The sequence below is a fragment of the Grampus griseus genome, assembly GCF_964374135.1.
Source record: "Grampus griseus genome assembly, chromosome: 16".
NCBI classification, from domain to species: Eukaryota; Metazoa; Chordata; class Mammalia; order Artiodactyla; family Delphinidae; genus Grampus; species Grampus griseus.
In genome coordinates this window covers 60,298,186-60,308,940 of record NC_139010.1, presented here as the reverse complement: position 1 = coordinate 60,308,940, position 10,755 = coordinate 60,298,186, and the positions used below count along the sequence as shown (strand labels likewise).

General features: G+C 46.1%; 1 protein-coding gene and 1 pseudogene across 2 annotated transcripts; one reads left to right on the top strand and one right to left on the bottom strand.

Moving 5' to 3' along the window:
• Positions 1–440: 440 nt before the first annotated feature.
• ELOVL3 (ELOVL fatty acid elongase 3) lies at positions 441–3,094 on the bottom strand (the record flags this gene model as incomplete). The annotated part of the gene is given in 6 exon segments (XM_082674109.1): positions 441–868; positions 1,127–1,163; positions 1,167–1,228; positions 1,231–1,277; positions 1,916–2,047; positions 2,994–3,094. Coding segments are annotated over 6 exon segments (807 nt in total).
• A 3,548-nt stretch (positions 3,095–6,642) lies between these two features.
• LOC309834299 (formylglycine-generating enzyme-like) lies at positions 6,643–7,753 on the top strand (annotated as a pseudogene). Its single transcript has 2 exons — positions 6,643–6,666; positions 6,711–7,753. The product of its transcript is annotated as a formylglycine-generating enzyme-like (transcript).
• The last annotated feature ends 3,002 nt before the right edge of the window (positions 7,754–10,755 follow it).

The window sequence follows — 10,755 nt, the reverse complement described above, 5'->3', positions numbered from 1 at the left end:
ACTCATCCTTCCACACACCACACCCTCTTAAGCTTCTCACCCACTGCCAGCAGCCCTCCTCCATCACAGCAGTCCCCTTCATCCTCAAAATCCCCAAACCCCAAAAACCTTGTTGAAATCTTTAATTTAAAAAATAGAGCAAGAAGAAGAAAGATTTCTGGAAATATAGATCACTCAGCTCTGGGGAGCCTCTTCAGTCCCACTCCATCCCAGGGACTGTTTGGCCTTCACATTAAAAACAGAAACAGCAAAGTACTAGATCACACCCCCACCCCAGGGGTGACACTTCTTGACTGTCATAACCTCCTGCCACCTTGGGGTACACATCCCGTGGGGAAACCATGCAGAAAAGGCATCCTAATTATTTTCCCAAACCTAAGCTCAGCCCTTCAGTGCCCTGGGGAGGAGAGAGCTCAGGGCTCCTTCTTTTCTCCAACCCTTCACTGGCTCTTGGTCTTGGCCTTGACCTTGGTAATTACATAGTTTTGGTGGAAGAACTGGACAAAGAGGAGGAAATAGGTTGTATACAAGATGAAGGACCAGAAGAGGTGTTCCTTTGTTGTATGGCATCCCTGTTCCTGTCTCCAGATGTAAGTCAGGATACCGACAGTAGCTCCCATAAACGTCTGCAGGATTTGCAGGCTGGTGACGAGCATGGGAAACCACCTGGGGGGCTTTACTTTGGCAGCCTTCAGAGTATAGTAGGTGTACATGATGGCACGTACACCGTAGTTCATGGTCATGAACCAGCCGCCTGCAGCCACCTTGTTCTTGTATCCAAAGCTATTGTACACTAGCTCTGTGCTGTGGTGGTACCAGTGCACAAAGATGAGTGGCCATTTATACAGGATGATGAAGGCTGTGTCTCCTGGGAGATGGGGAGTCATAGCTGGCATACCACCCAGTGTTGGGACCACCCTCCACACTGGACGTGGGGGCATATGGGGAATTGTCAGGGCAGGGAGAGGGGTTTTTGTGGCAGAGAATCTAAGGAGGGGCTTGGGTGAGAGGTGTTGTTAGGACCCAGGGGTGGGGAAGGGACTTTCCATGTGATGGGTAAGGCGGGGGGGCCCTGAGGAGGGGTGCAGTTGACTGGACACCAGAGAGACGAAGCCTTGCCACTCACCAAGTTCAATGATCTTGCTGAGAACAAAGTGGCAGGATCAGAATTTGATTATGGGATTATCGGTGAAGATGAAGAAGCATACAGTTTTCTTTAGGCTCCCCTAAGTAGCACAGTCCCCGTATAGCCCCATGTCCTCACTGCCCCAAGGATACTGAAATGGGACAGAGGAAAAGGGTATAAGGGTCATTCCCAGGCACCAATCCACGCTTCACCTGGTCAAATTCCACCACCTCCCCCCACTCCACAGGGGATGGGTCACAGCTTCTGAGATCCTGTGGCCAACCTGGTAGAGCCAACCAGTAATCTAGAAGACATGAAGGCTAGAGAAGGACCAGGGAGTGCTGGAGGTTGGGACTGAAAGTTGAATTAGGGAATAGGGCTCATGGGATGGGAGGAGATGGGTGGCAGGATGGGGGGTGATCGAAGGAGTTTGGGGGGGCGGAATATGGGAAGAAGGGGCTGGGGAAGTTATTGGGAGGTCTTGGGATAGGGTATTAGATGCAGAGAGTATTAGAGGCTGGGGAAAATGTTGGAAGTACCAAGACTCCATGAGCACAAGAGGACTTGTGAGAGAGAGCAGAGACAGCTAGTTCGGGGACTGGAGAAGGAAAACAGGAATATGGGAGGAGGGTGGAACCTGAGGAGAGAGTTAGAGCTGAGAGAATGGGATAGGAAGAGAGTTAGGGGGCAAAACTTGGGGAGTTGATACAATTGAGGTTTCTAGAAAGTTTTTAGGGATAGAATGTGGGTCTAGGGTCTATAAGATGGGTTGTGGGGGGGGGGTCTTACCTGAAGATTGCAAGGCAGAATGACCAAAGGATGAGCGGTCCCTGCAGGTTGAAGCCCTTCCGTGCCCTCATGTAGTTCTGCCCCACAAAGATGAGCAGCAGGTAGATCAGAGCTATGGTGAATGAGGTTGCCCTGGCAGGCAGAAGGGAGAGGGGATGGGCTTATGGGTAGGTGCTGGTTAGAGGAATGCCCACTCATATCCCCAGGTGAGTGCTCTGGGTTGGAGTCCTACTTCTGCCATTTACTAGCTGTGTGACACTGGAAAAACTACTTAGTTTTCTGAGCATTAGTATTCCCCTTATTTTGTAAGAGGGGAATACCACTCCTTTCCTGACAGTGTTAATATATACAAAGTACCTAGCACAGGGCAGGGGCTATGTCCAAGGTTTCTTTGATTACTGCTCTCTCAATGGGGTTGGGAGCAGGTGACAGCTGCTGACCCATGCCTAGAAGCAACCCAGGACTGTGGTGTAAGAAGAATGTGGCAACAGCTTCTGCCTGGTTGGGTCATGACAAATTGGAGCACAAAGTCAACCCACAAACACCTCTGAGGAGCTCTTGGGCAAAGCCCGAGGAAATTTTGGAAAAGTATCTAGATTTTGTCTCCTTCTCCACAGCAGGGATGATGGAGCATTTGAGGAACAAGATGATAACTGTGAAGGGAAGGCTGTCCCCGGGTACCAGCACTATGCACGCATGCGCACACATGCGGCCACAAAGGATGGAGAGTCATCTATAAGGTGGGTGCGAGTAGGAGTTCAGATCAACTCCATTCTTCAGAGACCAGTTCTCACTACACTCTTTCCTCTTGGTTTCTGTCTCCTCCCACATTCCTCACCCCATCCTCTTATTTCTGCCTTCCTTTCTTCCAGACCTAACCTCTCTGAGGTGCCACACTACCTGCACCTTGGACAACGGGTACGTGAAGCCAGTACTGGGGAGCCCGATACCTTTGCTCTTTAGCAAAATCACTGTGGGTATTCTGTGTATCGCCCTCCCCCTCTTCCGCCAATCCCCCCAAATAGCAATCATCAGAGTTGGGCCCCTGACACGGCTCTTCCCCTTCTCCAGGTCTCACCAGTACTCCTCCAAAACGGGCCTTATGTCCTGGAACAGCTCGAAGTTGTAGGGCTGGAACATCTGCTTTACTTCATCTGAGACATTCATGGCTGTGACCATTTCGTTCTGCAGATGCTGAGGTCGGGAGCTTAGGGAGCCGGACGAGAGTTAGGGGACCGAGGATGGAGCGAACCTTGGGGCAGGACTGACCAGACCCAGAACCCAAGGTACTACGCGGCAAGCCGAAGAGCGTCAGATCCAGGCACGTGCGCTGCAGTCCAGCCGGCTTCCACCACCGCCGCCACTGCGGTATATAACGCGGAATTGCCAAGCAGCAGGCCTCGGAGGCTCGCGACCCCCTCCCTGCGCCCGGCCAATCTCGACCAAGATACGCCCCTGTCCCACCCCTGGGCCGCAGCCCGCTCTCTGATTGGTCATTCAATGGATGAGGCTCCCCCCAGAAGCCTCGCACTACAGTTGGCCTTCGCCACGCCCACCTTCCCATCTTTTTCTCCCGGCAACACTTCCACTCCCACCTGTTTGGCTTAGCCATTGTGGCCTTGCTAGTTACCGAGACAGGCCAGGCTTCCCCTGGCACTGCCGACTATAACTTTGACTTCAGTTTGCTTTAATCCTGACCTACCTGGCAGTGAACAGAGAATGGAGGTGTCCTCAGTCTCTGGTGCCAGACATAGGGGTGTCAGTTTCCCACCTCCCCGAGACGCTGAGAAAACCAGGCCTGGGATGAGGCTGGGTCAGGCTGGGGAAGGAGCAGCAAAGAGCCCCTCCCGTAGTCCCACCTACCTCCCTCAGGTCTGTAGTTGTGGGTGGGAGGGAGATGAATTATAATGAGTTTTATTGTGGAGGTAGTTGATGTTTGTTGAGGCTGTTGTGGTTTCTTTACAGTTTCCTGAATTCCTGAACTGCTCCAGCCTGACACCCAGTAATAACCCTGGGGAGGGAATGGGGTCACCCTCTGGGCTTCTGGGATTATTGTCTTCAGGTTTCCTGGAGACCTCCTGCGATTTATAGAAGAGGAGATGCAGTGCATCTCCCAGTGTCCTGCGTTCACCCCTAGTCTGTGCTTATCTAATCAAATCTACTTTTTCCTTGCCTGTATACCCAGCCCCAAGCAAATAAATATTTTAAAACTTTTAAGGCCTTATTTATTTCTCTCCTAGTCTTTATGAGAGTGAGGGAGAAATACAAGGCTTGAAGGCAGTTTGAGATAAGATGGAGATTTGCAAAACAAATGCTAAGATAATTAAATGTAAAATATTTAAAACCACAAAGCTGCTATAAATGGCTCTGTGCAGTAAAGCCCACAGGCTCTGTAGCCTGTGGACCCAGGTAGGAATTCCAGCTCCACTTCTCAGCTACTGTCTGAGCTGAGGGTGGAGTGAGAAGTCCTGCCCATGCTATCTAAATGACTCTCAAGTGCATCCCTTTGTCTCTGTTCCTCATCACTTCTCACCGGGTTACTACAGCCACTACCTTAGTCACAATAACTGGTTGCATCACCACCTTCTCTAATATAGTGCTTTCTATTGCATTAGAATCAAAAAAGAACACCCAAACCTGGCTGATCATAGCATTCCTGAGCCCCAACCCCAGAGCCTCTGACCCAGTATGTGGTCTCGGACCATTCTTTGAAAACCACCACTTTCTGTCCTCTCAGCCAAAAGAGGGTTCTCAAACGTAAATTGGATCAAGCTGCTTTCCTGCTTAAAAACTTACTGGCTCTCGATTGCTTCACACATAGCCTGACACTCAGAAGGTGATCAGCACATGTTTGATGGATCAATGAACAAATGAAAGAATGAACATTGCAAGAATAATACCAGCTAGGGACTTCCCTGGCAATCCAGTGGTTAAGACTCTGTGCTCGTAATGCAAGGGGCACAGGTTTGATCCCTGGCTGGGGAAATAAGATCCTGCATGCTGCACAGTACAGCCAAAAAAATTAAATTAAATTTAAAAAATTAAAAACATAGGTGTGGCCACCTGTTGGGATCTTTAATAATTGAAAAAAGAAAAACAAAACAAAACAGCTTAAAAAAAAATAATTCCACCTAGGTGTTACAAGACCTGGATTCAAATGTCAGCTCTACCATTAGTCATGCGATTTTAGGCAAATTACCTAACTTCTCTGAGACTCAGATTCTTCAATAAAATGTAGATAGTCATACTTGCCTGCCTACCTCACAAGGTTGGGGTCAGTATACAAGTCAGATAATATCAATGAAAGGATATTATGGACTAGACACATGGAAATGTCAGGGTGAATCATTTGGGGAGGTTTACAAATGCATATGGGTATGTATACACAGTCCTGGGTTTCTCTCAAATAAAGATATTTTACATTGCCTTTCCCTGTGAAGTTTAATGGTGAGGCTTGAGGGAGGGGTGTGTGTAAGAAGGGAAGAAGAAGAAAAACCTCCAGAAATTATTTCCTAGGGGAAACCTTCCCTGACATTTGGACTTGGTCTGCTACTCCTGTTATATATAAATTGCTCTCATAGCATGGCATTTCTTTCGTTCAATGAGAGTTTATAATTATGATTTCTTGATTAATACTTGTTTCCCCTACTAGTCCTTGAGCTCCATAAATGCAAGGAATATGTCTACCTCTCATTAGCTACCAGAAAGGTCTTTCTAAAACATACATTAGATCATGTCATTCTTCTTTAAGAACAAAAAAATCTTCAGGACAAAGTCAGATTCCTGAGGTTAGCCCTAACTCTTTCTTTATAGCCAATGTCCCACCATCCTTCAGCCGCAGCGTTCCACATTTTAGCTATAATGGAAGAGTTGCAACCCCATAACACAGCACCATATTTTCAGACTTTTCAGCTCCTTTACCTCTCTCCGTATTGTTCCCTCTCCCCACACATCATTTTCTCACCTGGACAAATCTTATTGTTCCGCCCTAGCTCTGAAGTCACTTACCCTGCAAAAGCCTAATCTTTTTCAGACAGGGACAACCCTTCTCTTCTTTGTCTTTCACCCACAGGACTTTGCCCAAACAGCCTTCCAGGATTGTGCTTCTACCGAGGGAGTACAGTTAACCATATATTTCCTATACTATCCTGGCTCCCACACCCTATCTCAAAGGGTCGTTTTTGTTAGGTCACTCCCCCTCTGAGGGATGCACACAGCTCTTGGCACAGAGTGGGCACTCAAAATATGTCTGTTGCTTTGAACTGAGTAGGCACCTAAGAGGAAAAACAAACAATAAACATGTGTATTTTAAAAAAGACTCAATTCCTTAGTAATTAGGGAAATGCAAATTAAAGACTGTAAGCATAGTATGGTTCCAATTAACAGCCATTAAACAGAGTAAAAATTAAATACCCAGCGCTGGTCCAAGCTTTGGGTAACAACAGATACATTCACACCTGGCTAGTGGCCAGGTAAACTGCCATAATCCTTCGAGAGGCACACTTAGGTCACACTTAGCAAGAGCCAGCTAGTTTGCTTTGACCCAGTCTCTCATCTAGGAATTTAAAACCCAGAAATAGAACAAAAGAAAAAAAATATCTATGTGTACTAAAATACTTACGTCATTGGGACTTAAAAGGGCTGCAAACAATCCACTAATGAGTGCTTAAATTATTAAATACTATACTACATACTAAGATTACAAAACAGCTTGCAGCTACCAGAACATGGAGAAACGTGAAACCATGTTTGTAAAATAACGTGAAAGAAAAACAATATTTAAAACTGTATCTAGCTCGTCCTTCTGCCGCTGCTCTTGGGCCGGGCAGCGCGTGGGGGAGGGGGGCGAAGGGGCCGGGGAGAGGCTTCGGGCGCGGCTTCCCTCGCAGGCTCCTGGGGTTCTGGCACTACCCAGCGGCCCGGGGCCCATGGCAGCTCGGCGGCAGCGCACCGGGAGGCCAATGTCCGGGGCTCGGTCCCCAGAGAGCCGCCGTTCCTACGCTCCAAGGTGATCCCCATCCCTGCCGGAGTATTTACAGTGGGCACCAATGATCCTCAGATAAAGTAGGATGGGGAAGCACTTGCGAGGAGAGTTGCTATTGATGTCTTTTACATGGATGCCTATGAAGTCAGTAATGCTGAATTTGAGAATTTGTGAACTCAGCTGGCTAGCTGACAGAGGCTGAGAAGTTCGGTGACTCCTTTGTCTTTGAAGAAATGTTGAGTGAGCAAGTGAAGTCTAATATCCAACAGGCAGTTGCAGCTGCTCCCTAGTGGTTACCTGTTAAAGGCACTAACTGGAGACACCCAGAAGGGCCCAACTCTACTGTTCTACACGGGCCAGATCATCACGTCTCCTACTGCACGTGGTTGGGGAAGTGGTTGCCCATGGAAGCTGAGTGAGAATACAGCTGTCGACGAGGCCTGTAAAATAGACTTTTCCCCTGAGGCAACAAACTGCAGCCGAAAAGCCAACATTATACCAACTTCTGGCAGGGTGAGTTTCCTGTGACCAACACCAGAGCGGACGGCTTTCCGAGGAACCGCGCCTGTTGACGCCTTTCCTCCCAATGGTTATGGCTTATGCAATATAGTAGGGACGCCTGAGAGTGGACTTCAGACTGGTGGACCGTTCACCATTCTGTTGAAGAAACGATTAACCCAAAAGGCTTTCCCCTTCTGGGAAAGACCGGTTGAAGAAAGGTGGATCCTACGTGCGCCATAAATCCTACTGCCTATAGGTGTCGCTGTGCTGCTCGAAGCCAGAACACACCCGACAGCTCCGCTTCGAATCCGAGATTCCGCTGAGCAGCCGACCGCCTGCCCACCACCGGCTAAGAGCCAAGAAGAGCCTTCCCGAATCCGAGAAGTCGTGTGTAACCTGCACACGGCTTCCATCAGAACGCTGAACAATCTCGTGTGAAGAATTCCCGCCCCGAGGTGGGTTACATGCCTGCCCGATGGCCAAAGGAACGCCATTGCCAGACCAAATCGCTGACTTGCATCAGCATGTGTGGTTTATCGTGTGGTGTATTTCACGTTACCTTTGAGAGTCTTTAAAAGAGGAAGGAAGTGGAGGGCACCCTGAGCTAGGCTTCAGGAGGCCTGCCTTCTCCCCCTGCGGTTAGACCCCAGAGTCCCACACTTGACCTTCCTGGGCCTCAGTGACCTCATCTGTCCAGTGAAGGGATACATAACACGATTTCTGAGGCTCTCTCCCGCTCACAGATTCTCTGAATATATCAGATTCTGTTGTGATTTCATAGTGAGAATTTATGACTGATGATTTTTTACCTATTTTTTTCCATTTGTGAACCTTGGGTGATACTAACCATGTACAATAACTGTTCTCTTATGTATTATTTTCAGAAAAGGATGGGGGTGGTGGTGGTGATGAGTCTTTATATTCATACTGCATTTCTTTTTGTCAAGGAAATCAGGGTCTTTTACATTGTTATGATGAATCCCACTTGGGTCAGTGATGGTATGCTCAAGTTCAGCAATCTAAACACACAGGAATGTCTGCGGGGTGACTCTACTGTGCTTTATCCTTTAACATTAAATGCCTGTGGTTCAGGGGGGCAGTTACAAGCCCCATTTCCCCTGTCCCCAAAGCCTTTGGTGAATGTGAAACGTGTGCTACACGGAGAAACCTGTTTAATTCCAGACGTACGAGAAAAGTAACAAGCACCTTGAATTAACTGTTTTCAAGGTATCCAATGTTTTGTAATAGGGAAGCAGGAAATCTTACTGGCTGTGGAGTATCAGATGATTTGGATCATGCACTGTCAAATAAGCTGGTATCTGCTAAATAAGAAAAAAAATTTAAAAAAGAACTATCTATCCTATCACCTCAGTTATCTAAAAGTGATGATGTCCGTAAAGTTTGAAGTCAAAAAAGAAACACTAAAATATGAAATCATTTGATGGGATGGGTGAGATTATAGGAAAGAATTAGAAGCATTTAAGGTTTTTTTCCATGATATTTTAAAATTGATCTCATAACATTTTTTAATACTATGCACCCAGGGAATTATGCTTTTAATATAGGAAATGATCAGATATAATGTTAAGTAAAAAAATGTAGGATATAGAATGTACATGTAATATGGTCTCAAATTGGTGGAAGAAATGTAGATGGAAAGAATATTTGTAAACTTTTTGTAGAGAAAAAATATGGAAGAAAACTATGTTGAGAACCAGTATTGGAAGGAAATTCACCAAAATGCTAATAGAGTTTGTCTGAATAGTGAAATAATGGGTGATTTTTATATTATTTTTAAAATCAGTAAATGTTCAAAACTAAAATGAATGTATTGAAATTCCTTGGATTTCAGTCTTTGCCATGTGTTCTGTCACTAATTGGCTTCTCTGCTTCTACCTTCCCTACTCTAAGGTCCTGCATGTCCCTATCAGGTTCATCTCCTTTCCCCAGTATTTTTACTGACTTGGTTTGGCTTCTAGATTTCTGCTGTGCCTTTACTGATGCTTCTTCTCATACTTTTCACTTCTTTAATGATGTTCTTTCTTTCTTTTTTAAAAAATATTTATTTATTTGGCTGTGCTGGGTCTTAGTTGCAGCATGCAGGTTCTTCGTTGCGGTATGTGGGATCTTTTAGTTGTGGCATGCAGGATCTTTGAGTGGCGGTATGCAGGATCTAGGTCCCTGACCAGGGATCAAACCCATGCCCCCTGCATTGGGAGCACGGAGTCTTAACCACTAGACCACCAGGGAAGTCCCAATGCTGTTGTCTCTTAAAGTCCTGTCCCATCTCTTTCTCTCTCACTCTATACTCTCTTTCCTGGCTATCTAATTCCCTCTTAGGGCTTTACCTGTTACTTCTACTTGGATGACCCCACATTACTTATCTTCTATATTGACCTGTCTTCTCTATTCTTGCTCACATTTGCAGCTGCCCATTGGACTTCTCCACTTGATGACTTGAGTTACAGACAGCTCACACTCAGGTGTAGAAACCCAGCTCATCTTTTACCCAGACCTGCCTGTTCATTTCGCTAACTTATTTCCATTAAAATCACCACCGGGCTCTAGGTTCCTAGGCAGGATTGGCTACATAATTTGCAGGGCTCGGTGCAAAATAAAAATGTCAAGTCCCTTGTTCAAAAATTATTAAGAATGTCAAGTTGGCGGCAGCAGAACCTCAACCAAATGCAGGGCGCTTCTAAGTGTGGGGCCCTGTGTGGCTGCACAGGTGGCACACCTAGGCTTAAATCTAGGGGTCATCTTGGACTCCTCTCTCTCCTTTATTTTTATTATTTTTTATCATTTAAAATTTATTTATTTTTTTATAGAGCAAGTTCTTATTACTTATCTATTTTATACATATTAGTGTATATATGTGAATCCCAATCTCCCAATTCATCTCACCACCACCCCACCACCCCCGCCACTTTCCCCCCTTGGTGTCCATACATTTGTTCTCTACATCTGTGTCTCTATTTCTGCCCTGCAAACCAGTTCATCTGTACCATTTTTCTAGGTTCCACATATATGCTTAATATATGATATTTGTTTTTCTCTTTCTGACTTACTTCATTCTGTATGACAGTCTCTAGATCCATCCACGTCTCTACAAATGACCCAATTTCATTCCTTTTTATGGCTAATATTCCATTGTATATATGTACCACATCGTCTTTATCCATTCATCTGTCGATGGGCATTTAGGTTGCTTCTATGACCTGGATATTGTAAATAGTGCTGCAATGAACTTTGGGGTGCATGTGTCTTTTTTTTTTCTTTAACATCTTTATTGGAGTATAATTGCTTTACGATGGTGTGTTAGTTTCTGCTTTATAACAAAGTGAATCAGCTATAC